The following is a 17320-nucleotide window of genomic DNA, read 5'->3' as shown; positions in this document are numbered from 1 at the left end:
GCTGGTATATGATTATCAGACATTCAGTTTTCCAATATTCAACAGCTTGACGCTGACAAGTCTATGTGAACGCTCTCATCTATAAAACAAACAAAAGAAGTCTTCCTCCGTGAAATGCTACTCCATAAAGCCTGTTTTATGGATAGGCTCATTATTTCTTTCTGCTATTTGGCAATCAATCTCACAGGGAAAAATAAAATATGTGTAGGTGGCGTTCATCGTGCAGTGAACATTTCAAATCAAGCACTCTGAAAATAAACCTCTTTGGAGCCATGAAAAAATAAGGATTCTTTCCACAGACTTATTTTTAACCTTTCGACTGTAACTAAATTATTTTTAAAATGAGCTTTTAGAAAATAAAAGCACCTAAAGAATCAAGTTTAGTGTTGATAAACCAAAGGGAACACATATGATCAAAGGCTTTCAGTTGCTTCGATATGAAACAATAAAGCTACAAACCACTACAGATGGCAATAAAGCTAGTTTTTCACACTTATTCTCGCTGGCTTTTGAGCAATTAGTTACTATTACGGTCCCAGTATTTCTCGCTCTGAGGAGTGTTGTCAGTGTCATTATACCGGCATTAACATTCGACACAGAGACTCAGGATATGACAGAACTGTGTAGGAATGGCAGCATAATAATCATGTTCCAGTATACTGTAACTAATGTTTCAAGAGGAAGTGATTGCTTCAGTCTTTGAGAGGAAGTTCCCTGTTCAGCCCATCCCTGTCCAATAGCTTGATTCATGATTAAACTTATTGTGAAACTGAGCAGGAAAATGTTTCATTGAGCTTTTTGATATAATTACATCTTACTTTTAATGTAATAAAAAACTGGGCTCAACACAACACAAATGGAATAAGTTAACCTTAATCGTATTTACAAGTTTAAGCGGATGGAACATAAAACAATTAAGTTGTCCCCAAAACAACCTTGAGAATTGTGTTGTTTCAACTCATTTTAAATAAGTAGTTCAAACAAGCAGCAACATGTATTTTTGAGTGTAGCATTAGGCTTAAAACATTACATTCAATTTAAAATGCATTCATTTTTCTTTGTCTTAGTCTGTTTATTCATCAGGGGTCGCCACAGCGAAATGAACTGCCAACTTTTACACAGGAGATGCCCTTCCAGCCACAACCCAGTACTGGGAAACATTAATACACACTCAATCACACACACACACTCATACACCACGACCAGTTTAGCTTATTCAATTCACCAAGCACATGTCTTTGGACTGTGAGGAAACCCAGAGCACCCGATGTAAACCCACGCTAACACGGAGAAAATGCCAACTCCACACAGAAATGCCAACTGGTCAAGTCGAGACTCGAACCAGCGACCTTCTTGCTGCGAGGTGACAGTGCTAAATACTGAGCCACCATGCCCCCTAATTTTAAATGTCATTCATTCATTCATTCATTTTCTTGTCGGCTTAGTCCCTTTATTAATCCGGGGTCGCCACAGCGGAATGAACCGCCAACTTATCCAGCAAGTTTTTTACGCAGCGGATGCCCTTCCAGCTGCAACCCATCTCTGGGAAACATACACACACATTCACACACACACACACACACACACTCATACACTACGGACAATTCAGCCTACTCAATTCACCTGTACCACATGTCTTTGAACTGTGGGGGAAACCAGAGCACCCGGAGGAAACCCACACGAAGGCAGGGAGAACATGCAATCTCCACACAGAAAGGAGGTTTAAACCAGCGACCCAGCGACCTTCTTGCTGTGAGGCCTACTGCACCACTGCCTCGCCCCAATTTTAAATGTAATAAGTGTAAAATTTGTTCGTTATGTAAAGCAAATAAGAGTACTTTCTAGGTGGATAATAGTAACAGGACAATAACTGTGGACCACAAAACACTAAAAAACAAATAAATGCACTAACAATAAAAACGTGAATTAAAAATCCATCAAACCAGCTTTTTAAAAATTTCTGACTTTGTTTTATTTAATTAAAAAAATGAATGATATGATTAACTAGTGCAGCACAATATTGGAAAAAACTGACATTGTGATATTTTGTTTTTGTGTGATTTATATTGAGATATGAATAGGATTTCACAAGATGACTATTGAAAGCAATAACAATTTTACATGTATTGTGATGATTTTGTAGAGAAGTGCATCTGCATATAGCATACAAAACTATACACAAATACACAACATAAAATCATTTAAAGCAATAGAACAAAGATAAAAATGAAACCAACAACACTAAGGTTTTTGGTGGAGTCTATCAGTACTGAGAGTAGTATTGATATTGTGAGCAATGTAAAATAACAGTGTCTTTTTGTAAACATATATTTTTCAATCTTATAGAATTTATATACTTTTGAATCTATTTGTAAACATGTAAACCCAATCTATTGAATTTAATCTAGTTATTAAAGCAGACAACATAATATATTGTGCCCAAATGGTTTAAATTACTTGAAATCTTTTGAGATCCTGCGATTTGACTATTGGAGATTCACACAGTGCGATGTTGATGCTAAAACCATATATTGTGCAGCTGAAACAATTAGGCCCAATCCCAATTCTACCGCTTAGCCTGTTTTAAGGGCCATGGAGAAGAGGAAGAGGCAGGGGTATAAAAATAGAATAGGGATTGAGCCTTAATCAACGCAAATTTTTATTGTTTAATGCATTTAAAACAAAGCATCACAGAGCTGTGTCTTGATTAAAGAAGCAACATTCTTCAAAAACCGCATTTGAAGCACGATTTCATCATTACAGTGCGACAAAGGCTGTCTCGGTTTGTGGGCCCCTTTAAATGGGGCCTTTGTTTTATCAGGAAGTGAAGGAAACCTCCAATGGATCCTTTGCAACACAGAATATCCCAAGATTGAAGACCGTTTCTTATAACTACTCACATTTTTCGATTCAAGTTTATATGTATAGCACTTTTCACTATTGTTATTGTTTTAAAGCAGCTTTACAAAATACGCACATTATTGCAATACAATCAAAATTAGAAATGTTAAGGTTATTAGTTACCATCACTTTATTCGTTACTAATAACTGTAATTAACAAGTAATTAATTACTAGTAGATTTTAGCAGCTAAAGTTATTATATATAAAAACACTTAACCTGCAGTTATATAGTACAAAGGTGATCAACGAAGTGTATCAAGTGTACATAATTACACAGTTACGTGTAAGTATTGTTTTGATATTTTTAAATATAACATTAGAAAAAAAGTCCAATTTATAAGTAACTGCTGCTCATCAATGGCAACTCATTTCACAATGTTTGGTTTAGCGTGCATGAACTATGTAGGACACACCTTCAAAGTTCATTACATTCAAAGGATGAAGCCTCTTATGTCGTTTCACGCCCATACACGCATCGTTTCAAGAAAGCTCTGCGCCCACGTAGAAATGGGAAAACTGGGTTAAAACAGATTAATGCATATGCCACACCTGGATGAGGAGTTGTAAACAAACACTAAGCTTTGTTTCCATCCAAAGATGCAAATTAACTTTATGCACAAAAAGGAATACTGCATAAAAGACAAGCGAATAAAGCAGCGTTTCCATCCGATGAATCAAAGAAAACTAAATCGTCACTTCCTGATTAACTAACGCCAAACATCAAAAATAAAAACAGAATTTGCTGAGGCAGGAGAAGCTCCGTCAATCTTTGCTTAATTTAATAAATGACTTAATTTAATAAATGACAAATGCCGACATGCAATAAACACGTGGTGGCGTTTGAAGTTAAAAGTTCACCCATTTTCAAAACTTATGCGCATCTTGGCGTTAAAGATCCAACATGCACATAACAATAGGTGGATGGAAATATAGCTACAGACAGAAGCAGAATACCCTAAATAAAGCGAGCGTGCACATGAAGTCCATCTTCATAACTCAGATATAAACAGGACACTGGTGACTTTAGAAATATCTGATGTATGTAACTGTTAAGGCGTCTTCACTGGTTGTCTGTTTGATATCGGTTACAAGGTTTTGTTGTAAAGTGCTTATAAACATAGCACAAACACAGCTCTGTAATCCAGTTTTCATATACGGGATTCTTCCTTCTGGTCACATGGTACCATGATGTCATGATTTCCAAAAAGTGAGGTTGGCATTTTGAGATTATTTCCCCCCCTCTTGTTACCCATTATCCAAAATGTTTGTTTAAGGGCACCAACAACACTTGTCCCATGTGGATGAAAAGCCAAAACGATATTAAGCTTCTGCAGATTGACCTTAATCATTTGTTGTGAGGACGGGACATAAACTGAGCTGCAATGTTGCAATGAAAAGAACGACTTCTCTCAGATGACGCATACAAGATTTATCCAATCATTTAGTCCATATAATCTCTGCCCCTTTCGACTGCACGCTCGGACATCTGCACCGGGGTAAAGTTGCTTTTATTTTTACATATTCAGACTTTCTCCTTATTAATATAATATTCGACAAGTATTGTTAGCAAATTGTAAATAGGGAAATTCTATCATCAGCCAATGACTATCAAAGACTATGTTTACATGGACATCAGTAATCAAATTATTTGCTTTAATCTGAATAAGACAATAATACGATTAAGTTGTTTACATGAGTTGCTTTTTGAATGTTGCCTTTCATGATCCAGTTTTTACATGCTATCCATGTTTTCTCAGGAGTTTCATGTAATTTTGAGTGTTTCATTTTTGGTTTTGTCGATTTTACTTGCAGTTTGGCACTTTCACTTTCATTCAGGAACATTTCATGCATGCCCCCCATGACAAACGAGATATTGGATGGGAATATGAAGTGCTGGAAGAGTGTAGTTTAAATGGAATTTGATATCGCACGCCATATGGGGGTAAAAAACCTCTGCATTTCATGATGCTGATGTCTGTGGTCCTTTACTAACTCTATAGGTGCAGAGAATAGTATCAAACAGCCATGTATCCTGTCACAAAATGTGGCGATGATCCTAAATGATTTTAATAGTTTAAATAGGATGTTTACAGGTCTGTACTGCACTTCATAAATGCGACTAAAATTAGCATACTCCACATGTCTTAATTCCATTTCTGTTTAGTTCGATTATGACTTTAATCAGATTAAATTAATCAAAAATTGCTCTTAGAGTATTGTCCTAATCGCATTAAAATCAGATTATTGGTGTCCATGTAATCATACTCATTGTACAACATCGTTCGCTGTCAATTAAAAAGTCCTAATGTTGTTTTGAAGTCATACTTACATGTGATTTCAGACCCAATATTCAAAGTAGCTGGTAAACAATATAGCGATTGTGTCTAATTGTCACCGATCAAAAATGAATGAATGTACGATCATAAAACCCAGCTTTACCTCAATGACAGCTGCCTTTTATCCAATCAAACAATTGTGGAAGCAATCTGAAAATTAACCTCTGCATTTTACCTCTACATTCTGAAACAAATAAATATCTGTTGCTACCAACATTTCATCACTATTGCAGCACATTCACACTGGATTTTAATCCACCAATGTATTTGAATATGTTAGCACATAATAGCTAACAGTGGGTTTCATAGGGGCTCATGCATTTACAGGTCTGTAAACCAGTTAGACAGGTAAATAATATCTTAAATCCACAGTATGCATCAGACCAGAAAAATGTTTTGTGTTTAATAGACATCTAAATGTAGACAGCTTGGCTAAAGCAAGGCTAAACTTGGACTTTCAGTGAAAATCTAATAGACATCCAAGAATAGCCCAAAACTAGACTAGTTGTCAAATAGACAGAGTTTATATGTGTAGTTATTTATTTCTGTTTATTCGATGAATAGTCTAGTTTTGAGTTAATCTTAGATGTCTATTAGATTTTCACTGACAGCCCAAATTTAGCCTTGTTTTAGTCAAGACGACTATGTTTAGACTTCTAATAGACATCTTTCAAAGACAAAAAATGCTTGCTGGGACATGTCAAAAATGAACTGTTGGCTCTAATTCCTGATGTTGGCGGAGTGAAGAGTGAAGTTCAAAGCAAAGGCACTCACCCTGATGTCATTACGTCGCACTTCCACGTCGCACACCGCATGGCCGTGATTGGGCGCACATCTGGAAAAGCAGCAGTACTTGCAGACCGACACCTGCTCCACATCGCAGTGATACAGCCTGTACTCGTCGTGGTGCGGGCAGCTCCAGGCCCGGACCTCCTCAGTGGCCACCAGCAGATGCCCAGGTGCCGGACAGGGCTGCTGGAGGTGCGTCTGGATGTGGGACTGGCAGCAAGGTGCATTACAACGAAGGCACACTTTCTGCGCTTGAAGTGGAGGGCCTCGCCGACAGAGGATGCAATGCAACACAGACGGTGCTTTCTCGACGTTCAGCGCGTTGAACTTCTCCACGATATTGTTCAGCTTGATGTTTTTCTCCAGGTTTGGTTTCTGGCTGTACGCGTGGTTGCACTCCGGGCAGCGCACATTGGCCGCGTCTTTGGCCCAGGCCTCGCTGATGCAGCCCCGGCAGAAGTTGTGCTTGCACGGCAGCTGCACTGGCTCCACGAACACATGCAAACAAATGGGACAAATGAGTTCCTCCTCAAAGCAGTTCCGCCAGCTCTCCGCCATCTCCGCCATTTGATCAGACATCCAGCTTTGAGTTGATCCGCGAGCTTTACAAGGTTTCGCTCATTCTCGCGACGCCTCCATGTATAGATCCAGATGTTTGGTCAGTTAATGAAGGCCATGCGAGCACAGAAGCCACAGAGAAACAGCTGTTGATCAGAACCAAGCATGCCCAGGGAGCGTTTGTGTTCCTGGCAAAAGTTAGTCAGCAACCAAATACCACAGCCGGGCGTGAGTCTGACAATCAGCGCTCGGATTCAAGACTTGTGCTTCTTCTCAATGTACAGATAAGTTACTAAATTGATTGAAGAAAAAAGAACATTATTAGTTAAGTTTGTTATAAATCATTCATTAAGTTGGTTAATAATTGTTTCACGTACATAAGAAAAAAGATCCACCTCAATAAAAAAAATCACTGACTATTTAGTCACCATAGTGGTAGTTAATAACTCAATCACAATAATAAAAATATAATAAGCATTATGAATAATTTTACCTCATGTATAATTATAGTTATTTAATTAACGAAGCTATTGTGACCGAATGTTTTGGGCTTTACATTTCAAGCCACATATTTTTTTCAATTTCGAGACTATTAATATATATATATATATATATATATATATATATATATATATATATATATATATATATATATATATATATATATAACGTACCAATAAATTAAAGAAGAGTTACCTGTGAATATTCTTCATCGATCCAATAGCCTAAACGAGTCCATATTCCAGTAAAAGTATCTAATACGCATGAGTCTTGTGTAAATCCAGATGCTTGAGTATCCGCTGAAAGACAACCAAACTACTAGTCAAAGGCTCTGGCGTGCTCTAAAAGCCGGTGTCGGTCAAGATAAGACCAGTCAAATCCAAATGAAAATGTGGTTTTGTCGGATCGGAAGCATGTAGTCATTCGCTAAGTTTAAAACAGGAAAAGGGATGACGCCACAAGTTCGCGAAGCACCGAAATCGTCCTTTCGTAAGCAGATGGACAGTCATTTGCCGATCACGCATCTGATTTGAGCCCGGGGCACATGACATTTGCCCTGCTGGAATTATAATAAAGTAGACCCGAGCCTCTCGCGTAACACTATATATATCGGTAGGATTTCGGTCTCGTACAACTGTCAAGAAAGCAGCCGGTAAAGCCAGAAAGCCTGTTTATCTATTACCGTGACGCGACTTTGAATGAACACACAATCGACGCGTATTTATGTATGCCAACATGCTCCCGTAGCGTTAAAGCCAGATCGTATCGCTGTCAAAGCTATTTTCTCGCTATCTGTGTTGGTTAAACATTATAGACTGATCCATCACGCGAACCCGGTCCATGTTTACCTGTCTGCACTTAGCAGAGGCGGATTGCGTTCATTTTTTAGTGCCTAATGTCATGTATTTTACGGTGCTGAAGCGAACTCGCCTAAAATATTCATGTATTAAAGCCAGATACCTTTGTTGCGCTTAAAGGAGACGATATCGTTTGGCCGTTGTTATCGCTCATCAGCCATCTTGTTTTCCTGTTTAACGCGAATTAAAAACGACGTATCTATTTACTTTTCCTCTCATTTGTGTGCCCTTTATACAGGCGCTTCACGTAAAGCGCAAAAAAAGATCCGGTCCTGCGATGGTCCAGGGGTATCGCGTCCCTTTAAAACGTTACTCCTGATTAAAAACAGATGCTTCCGCGCCGTATTCCAATCTGCGTCTGTTATTATTTATGATTTTTTTCTCCTTTCAAGCAAATCCTAGATGAGAGGAATGCAGGCACAGGACTGCAACTCAGGATACAGTTCACATACTCCCCCTTCCAGAGTCACGTGATCTGCGCCGACTTGATACATTAAAGAGGGAGGAGCTCATCAATGGGGGTGGGGTATGAATTAAAGGGACATGCCTCTAGTTTTGTGCCTGACCTCTCCTATGTTAAAGGGTATGTAATGATGAAAATCAACTTTTATAAGCTGATTGGACAGAACTGTGTGTGGTTATAGTGTGTCCACTGTCATTTTAGAGTGATATAAAGCCAACAAGTCTCTTTTTTAAAGGAGTCTCTATTTTTCCTGATGTTAAAATTGGACCCAAATCCCAGTGATTTTGAGGGATTTGTGTGGTTTTCCTCACCCACCGAATCGATTGACAGGCACTGTGTTTCTATAATAACATATATACACATTTCCACAGAACATTTTGCAAATAAACTGGGATTGAAATATTTTTTACAGCTCTGTGATTTTTATATGTTTAAAATGTTTTAAAACTGCATGTTCGTAATAAAGAGAGTAAAATCGCTATGTAATTCTTAACCGATATAATCACCATGGCCGTCCGACATCGGTAAATGCTAATGTGTGTGTGTGTGTGTGTGTGTTTGCAAAGTGCATTTGTGTAAGACTTATCATTTCAGAAACTCCACCACAAACTCATTATATAAACTTACGTCATATTTTTGACTAGTGGCCTCTTCAGTTTTATCTGTGTTGATCTCAATCACCGACTGCTGTTTATCTGATGTAACGCATGATGATGAAAAACAGACATGCACGTCAGAGCGGTGGGTGGGGAGAAGGAGCTGATTTGCATTTAAAGTCACAAAAAAACAAAAAAAAAACAACTTCTACAGTATACTCAGCAAAAAAGGCAGATTTTGGAGGCTATAATAAATAATCTGATGGGTATTTTCAGCTGAAACTTTACAGAAACATTCTGGAGACACCAAAGGCTTATCTTACATCTTGTAAAAGCAGTAAAATAGGTGCTCCTTAAAACTCAGGGTTTTTCAGTAAATACTGCATTATTATTAGCGATGACTTAAGAATTACTGGAACATGTAATCGAGGCCAGCTAGTAAGTGCTGTGCAGGTAAACATCACTTCTCAGATCTCCAAAGGTGCTCTAGCGACTGTACCAGAGGCCATGGTCTTTAGCCTCCTTGTTAGAGCAACCGACTCCCATGCGGAAGGATGCTGGTTCGATATCAGCCTGGTGCGGGATGGAAGGCGCAGGACTGGCAGTGTCACAGAAGCATGGATATTTAGCAATTCATTTAAAAACACAGTATAAAACAGTTGAATAAATGTACAGTAGCATCTTAAATTATACCTTTTTATTAAGTACAGACAAAATGTTGTAAAATTATTAATAATATAAACTGAAACTCATGGTAAAAATGTTTATTGTTTTATTTTAAATGCATAGTTCACACCAAAAATGTAATTTCACTCTCTATTTGCCTTAAGGGGTTCCACAATTTTATGACTTTTTTATTTTAATAAACATTAAAGAGGATATTTTGGAGAAAGCTTGAAATCCTGCAACCATTGACTTCCATAGTAGGAATAACAAATACTATGGAAGTCAATGTTTGTCAGCTTTCTCCAAAATATTTTCTTTAGTGTAATAAAGGTTTGACGCAAGTAAAAGCTAGGTAAATAGTGAAAGTAATCTTAGCTTTGAGTAAACTATCTGTTAAAAAGATATATTGAGAAATGTTGGTAACCAGACAATATTTTCACTGCTTGTGTCCCTTGGCCATCCCTTGTCAGTTATAATCAACTCTTTTGTTATCAAAATTTTCAAATCAAATCTTGTGTACACTCAAAACTCATTGGATGAACTCAATTTAGTTGAGGGCAGGATTTCCATCCATCAAATTTGTGTAGCAACTAAAAAACTATTTACACAATTAAATGCAATTGAGTTGGTCTGATACATTTGTATTAAACTTAAAGATCTGATAATATCATGTATGTCTATTATGTGTTGTAAATTTTTAGTTGAAGCTATATCCTAAATGAACTAAAAGAGCCATTTTTAAGCATATTTTCATGAGTTACATTTACAGTTGTTTGAGACTGATCTCTAAACTAATTTTGGGACAGTTATTGCTCATTGAGCAAAGCAACAAACTGCAGTTTTGCTAGTTAAGCTGCCAACACCAAAAGCATGAGTGTTTCTGAAAGGTGGTAATCTCAAAACTATTACATGAAAATCTTCCAATTGAAGTGGAGATTCAACTCTTCAATTTCAAATCTTTCTATTGACTTTAAACAATTAAGATTACTTTTATTGTCAACATTTCCCTCTCCTAATTCAACCCCACGCAAAGCATGCCGGGAACTACATAAAACAAATAGAGTGGCTAAAGAAATGACAAGAGTTGTGTTGTTTCAGCTCATTTTAAACAAGTTATTTGAACTAACAGCAGGAATCATTTTTGAGTGTATTCAACAGAAGAATAAACCCAGTGTACATTTAGAACAAGTGAAATCTAAATAAATTACAGCTTTAATACAAAACAGCTCGGTTTGAATCTACTAATCAGTATTTTAACAGCCCACTAGAGTGCTGTTAATTACAAACAGGACATTTACATTGGCATATTAAAGAAACAGCGTCTCAATACAAGACGTAATTGCAAAATGTCAAACACAGGTTTGTTGACTTGCTTAGTAATAGTATTAGGTTCATGAGTTGCCATAATAAAATAATATAAAAAGGAGCCTGAAATATATTTGACGTCTAGTGTATTAGGTATAACTTTTTAACAGCTTGTTTCCACACACATTTAATAATCCAATCACATGGCAGTAGCTCATCGCATTTGGGCATGGATTGCTAAAGTTTAAATTGACCATCAGATTTGACATATTATGATGATTTAAAAGTATCATGATTGATGTTACCAAACAGACTGAGTAACTGCTGATCTACTGGGTTTTTCCAGGCACAATTGTTTTTAAGGTTCACAGAAAACTTCACACACAGAAGTGTCAGATCTTTTTTAAAAGATGCCTTGATGACAGGGGTCAAAAGAGAATAGGCTATATGCAGATAGTGTTTTTCAGCCAATGATAAACTTCCGGTGAAAGCTTAATGTGACTATTTTTGAATTTCATAAGGTTCCAATTACAATTATTATGTATTTTACTTAGTATGTGATAATTGAACAGAAAGTGACTTATTATTTGTGTATATTGGTTATATATTTGTTAATGATTAAAGTTTATGAGAGAGCAACATTGTTAATTGGTGTCAAGTGTAACTGTTACAGTTTAAATCATACAAATAGACACGTGATTGTTCTGTGAGTTTAGTAGTTTTATGGTAAATGGTTATAAATTAAGGTGTTTACAGAGAAAAAAAAAATTAAATAGATGGTTGACAAAGAATTTAAAGTGTATTCTGTGTCCTACTGATAAAAATACAGAAGGTATATTTTTGTGTTATGATGAGAGAGTACACTGTGTTAGTTATTGAAGACTTCATTGTTGTAAAAAGAGAAAAACAAAGAGAACAAAGCTGCATGTTTAATTAAATGAAACATAATTTGTGAGGATATTTTTGCTGTAATATGACTGTTAATAAACAGATGCTACTAAGCTGCGCCTGGGGGAAAGACACTGAAGTCTCAATGTGATTTTGTTTCTTTTGATATTTCAGGTAATCTGCCCATGAGGTCCGCAGCCAGGACCCGTAACATCCCCCTAATAAAACGTAGGACCATCTTTTTAAAATGTGCTTTATAACAATACAAAGTGGAAACATTGTCCACGTTTTTTCTTTTTTATGCCCAAGTTTAAACTAGAATTAACCAACAGGAATGAAAATAAACAGAGAAATCTATCAAATCACCGGTAGGGATAAACAGAAACGATGTATATGACGAAATAGGTGTAATTAAAACAGATATAGATCCATCTAGCCTTGTATCAATGGCTCAAGCTGCTGTCAGGGTAAGAGTTTTTAATAGGCACACTTTGGCGCTGTTAGTTGTGTTGTTTAAACGCCACCAAAGTCTACCTGAGTACTGTAGCTGATCACGTCCACCACAGTGTTCACATCTTGAGATGTTGCTTCCAGCAGGATAACACACCGTATCACAAAACTCCAACAACTAAAATTGTTTTCTTGAGCATGACCCCAAGTTCACTGTGCTCAAATGACCCCCAGTCACCAGATCTCAATTCAAGAGCAGCACTAGGATTTGCTGGAACAGGAGATTAGCATGGATGTGCAGTCGACAAATAAGCAGCAACTGTGTTCAGCTTTCAGCCTGCGCAGTTAAAATGAACACAAACACCTTGATTTATGTAAATAACTTTAATGCACTTAAAGGTAACAAAACCACAGGCAGTGTAGTGATTTAAAAACAAAATATGTCAGTACACTCTAATTAAATTCATCTTTGAAAAGCACTAATAGAGGTTCTTTTATACACTTTGACCTAAAATATTGAGCACATATCCCAAAAACGACAACCACGCATTCAGAGAAATTGACTGCCATTCAGAAACCAGTTAGTTTGCTTTCCTATAAGGAGGCTTGGAATGCAATCAAAATGTCAAAGGAGATTAAGTTTAATACAAGTGAAATTGTTTAAAAGAACAACAAAAAAAAAGCAATTTCATGCTCCTCATCATGTTACTTTGCACGTTGTATGTAACTACACATAATGTACAGGCTTTGGTATTGTGTAGGTGAACTGACTAACCACCTACTGGTGAACAGTTAAAGCCCTTATGAAAGATGATCATCATTTAATAGGCACTACTGGGTTTTAAATAGGTAAGTTGAGCAAAACCAGATACTCAGACTTGGTGTTTATATATAAACATTGTAGTATGCTTACCTTCACATTACAAGCAGGACTTTAAAAGGACAGTTCACCCAAAAATAACTATTTACTCACTCTCAAAAGTGGCTCCAAACTGTTTAGTCTTTCTAATATTCTGTTGAACACAAAACAGCAGTGAAGACTGTTGAAAACCGGTAGTTTTGACATCCAGAAAAACAATATGAAAAGACGAGAGGCCAGGTTTGGAACAAGTTAAGTGTGAGTAAATGACGCCTGTTTGATTTCTGGGTGAACTGTTCCTTTAAGAAAGGTGATTTTTATCTCAACATGACACTCCAGGGTAAATAAAGGCACCAGTGCTTGCACGTTGTCTTGTGCTGCTAAAATTTCAACAAGAAATACATAGCACGTCTTTTGAAACTGAGACAAGAAACACAATTAGGATTGAATAGGTAGACCCACACAAAGACAAGTGGTATAATGGACACAATACAAAATGTAGCACATTTATAAAATGTTCTGTCTTGTGCAATCATCTACGATGCTCTCTGGGACAAGAGTGTCTGTTTCCTTCAGCTGTCTGTAGGCAAAAGAGTTTGTGGGTTTGTAATCAGGCACAGTGAGTCTTATTGCAGCGGGCTGTCAAACACAGTGTCTGGCAGGACTGAGATCTTTAGCTTCTTATCAGGCCAGCTGTACTCTTTCGGCAGCTTACACTGGGTGAAGGGGGAAAACAGATATACAGCTTTTTAAGAAGTTTACAAAACATAGTGAAATATGGTAACGTGAGGTACAGGGAAAACACCTTACCACATCACGGGTGCTCAAATCCTGAACCTCTGCTAGCATCTGCTCTACAAACTCCTCAGTAAGTAATATCTAAATAAAAGAAGTCAGAAAAAAAAAGTTTAATGGTGGAACAATGCTGCATTTTTAGGCCCCAAAATATGACTTAGGCGATATTATTATTAGTAGTAGGCTTTGCACTATGCAGCTAAATTAATGTGGGCTTATTCCTTTCTGAAGTAATACCATAGTTTTAAGAATAGTGGAAGTTACTTTTTTTAATTGCCTCTTTTCTGGGGCCCCCTGGTTGTACAGCGCCCTAGCATTTGCCTATACTACCTATGCCACGGGCCGAGAGAGGGGTCTGGCTGCAGACTCTGTGCAGTGCAATCTGAGCTGCATCCAATGCTTTATCCGCTCACCTAACCCCACCCCTAACTCTACCCATCACAGTGACGTCACTCACTCCATTAAGTGCATTGCAGGGCTCGAAATTGCGACCATTGTGGTCGCATATGCGCCCGAAATTTTACTTGTGCAACCTCAAAATATATTTTGGAGCACTTGTGCGAGTGCTAAAAATTGTTGTGTGCGACCAGCTTTTACTGTAAAATGTTTACCACATGCACGGATTCGGGAAGAAATTCACACAGAATGCATCTTTAAGCACTTTGTCTGCACTTGAAACGCAAAATGCAGCGCTCAGGAATGGTTTAAAACAGTTGTCATGTTGACTTGCTGCAGTAAAATCCAAGTGCGTAATGCTTGCCCGCCTTCGCACTCTTCTTATTGGCCCACCACTGCTCTAGCACTGAACGCAAATGATTGGTTAAAATCAGCTGTCAATCACTCAGTCAGCGCCTTCTTGCTTGGGATGACAGAGAGAGCTACTACCACGAAAAACTGTAAAGCGCTGAAGATGAGAATGAAGATGACGCTGACAGATTTCGTTTTAGAAACCATGGCATCTAAAGTTCTAAATAATGACACATCTTACTAGTCGCCATGTGCTTAATATACTACCTACACTTTTCGAAGAGTGGATAAAAGACTTCCGTTGGCTTCAAGTCCGCTATGAAAAGTCTGTGGCATGGAGTTTTCAGGTAACTGTTTGCCACATCTAGCACGAGAGCTTGTTTAATCCTTCATATAATCGGCAGATGCTGTCCGCCGTGCAAGGGGCAGCTATATGTTAAATTTAACACCACGTACACCATCACAGACTTGCACTGAGTAACATGACGTATGCATATAATAAGGTACAGTATGTGTCAAAAGCATCAGTGCAATATCAGAAAGCACTTGTGAGAACAGCACAGTTATACCGTTAACAGATTCATTCATTCAAGCAGTGTGTGCAGGGCCGGTGAGCGCTCCGTGTATGCTTTGGTCACTCAGTTAAGTTAGAAAAATATATTTTCTTGTGATAACAGGATTTAGTTTAGACATATTTTTTTCACGCTTGCATATTTATATATATATATATATATATATATATATATATATATATATATATATATATATATGCATATTTATATATATATATATATATATATATATATATATATATATAAATTTATTTATTTTTTTACTTGTTAGTTTGATTAGTGTTGATTTCAAATACAATAAATCTGTTTGTATAAAACTTGTAGTAACGGTGCTCATAATTGGTGGGTGCGACTAAATTTTGGCTGATGCGCCTACATTTTTAAAGTAAGGAGCACCGGTGCTACCAAGCAAAAAGGTTAATTTCAAACCCAGCATTGTGTCTGACATTGCATTGCTGAGTGATGTAATCTCAGCTTGCATCAAAAATGCTGCATCCAGATACTATTGTGGGCCGGCCCTGGTAATATAGATATAGCGATAGATAGTAGAAAGAAATAGCAGACTTTTTCCATCCCAAAAGCTGCCCAAAACCCACCCAAACGCACAAAAAGAGCACAAAATATTATTAATTTCTAATTGACTATATCAAAATTAACCTAGTTACTTTACCTGCCATAATTGTTAACCATACTGCAACCAACACCAGCAGTCACAGAACCACAACATAACTGGACCACATCGAAACCCTGCCCCCCTCTCACCCACACACTGTATTACCTATTAGGCTATGTTTTACCTTCGAAATAGGGTATAAATTCAACCCATTTGGCATTTCAAACTCTTTTGAACATAGTTAGATGCTGCTTGTCAATCAGACAATGCTTCTATGTTTGTTCTTGCTGTCAATTGCAGGAAAACATGATTGATAAAAGTGTCATAATAAACCACAGTAAGTTAAACTGCAGGCGCTGCGTAAATAAATCCACACATTTTAGAATGAAGTCCTGCACTTAACTCAAATTGAAAATGTATCTAAAAAATTGGACTTGAAAATTTTATACCATCAGATGACGTTTATTACTTTTTAATACTTTTTAATGCCCTTAATTCTGGCTAATTTCATTTACTAGCACACAAACAGCTCGTCACATATTTCAACCTTCTCGAGTATCTTTTAAAGCACTTTGCTGTGAGTATATTGGTATATTAATAATGCTAGTCTGTTACCTGTAGCCATGGTCCGTGCGCAGCATACGGATGCTCTTCGGTGGCAAATGCTCCTTCCACCCCAGTGGATACGAAGGTGATTGCCGTGTCTCCATTAATACTTTTAAATGTGAAATGTCGGCCATGAAGCAGACGACCTCTACAAGAAAAGGTTAGAAGGAATAAAGCTAAATGAATCATTTACACAGATGATGATGATAAGTGTCGTATCTGTTAAAGCGAGCGGGAAATATCAAAGGCTAAAGCTATAAGAAACCCGACGTTCACTTTCTCCCTGCTCTCATTTGGACTTTAAACAAAGGTTTCTCTGTGAGCCATGTCTCTCCATTTCTGTCCAAACAAGAAGATTACATAAATCTCATATCCAGCTATGTTCATGCCAGTGAAATCAAAGCTGTTGGCACGTCAGAGAGCTAGGTTTGTTTGTAAAACTCCAATGTATTGGCGATTTAAACAGCAACAGTAACAGTGTGTACTTCTCACTTTAGAGTGAAATCAGGAAACGTGAGCGCCGTCCTGAAGTTAAAAAGTTCACACCTCAGCAAAGTGGATTTGGACACAATATATGGCAAGTGAGTGTCATGTATACGGGTATGCCACTACTCGCAGTGTAGGGGTGTAATGTACTGGTATTCATGGAAAAATTCAATACAGGTTTTTCGAAATAACCAATGCAACTCACTGTAGGCATCACAGGGTTTCTGCAGGCTTCACCAAGTTAAATTTAATACTTAAGACATTTTTAAGACCATTGTGAATGAAATTTTAGACTTTAAAGACAGGGCTAAATGCTTTTCCAATGGCCCAG

General features: G+C 37.4%; 2 protein-coding genes across 6 annotated transcripts in view; both read right to left on the bottom strand.

Moving 5' to 3' along the window:
• trim8a (tripartite motif containing 8a) overlaps positions 1–8402 on the bottom strand; it is a 51240-nt gene extending 42838 nt beyond the window's left edge. Inside the window, exons 1-2 of one of the 2 annotated variants that reach the window (XM_009307145.5) lie at positions 7282–8402; positions 6013–6877 (exon numbers count right to left, since the gene is read on the bottom strand). In XM_009307145.5, coding sequence (XP_009305420.1) covers positions 6013–6606 — 594 coding nt within the window. In that variant the 5' untranslated portion in view covers positions 6607–6877; positions 7282–8402. 2 annotated transcript variants of the gene reach the window in all.
• A 4278-nt stretch (positions 8403–12680) lies between these two features.
• sufu (suppressor of fused homolog (Drosophila)) overlaps positions 12681–17320 on the bottom strand; it is a 40349-nt gene continuing 35709 nt past the window's right edge. For all 4 annotated transcript variants that reach the window (XM_005156536.6, XM_073919101.1, XM_073919102.1 and 1 more), the window contains 3 exon segments: positions 16513–16651; positions 13981–14049; positions 12681–13886 (listed from right to left, as the gene is read on the bottom strand). In XM_005156536.6, coding sequence (XP_005156593.1) covers positions 13797–13886; positions 13981–14049; positions 16513–16651 — 298 coding nt within the window. In that variant the 3' untranslated portion in view covers positions 12681–13796.

This window comes from Danio rerio, chromosome 13, assembly GCF_049306965.1.
Source record: "Danio rerio strain Tuebingen ecotype United States chromosome 13, GRCz12tu, whole genome shotgun sequence".
Classification (NCBI taxonomy): Eukaryota; Metazoa; Chordata; class Actinopteri; order Cypriniformes; family Danionidae; genus Danio; species Danio rerio.
The sequence above is the reverse complement of the archived record's forward strand: the minus strand, read 5'-3'. Positions and strand labels throughout refer to the sequence as shown.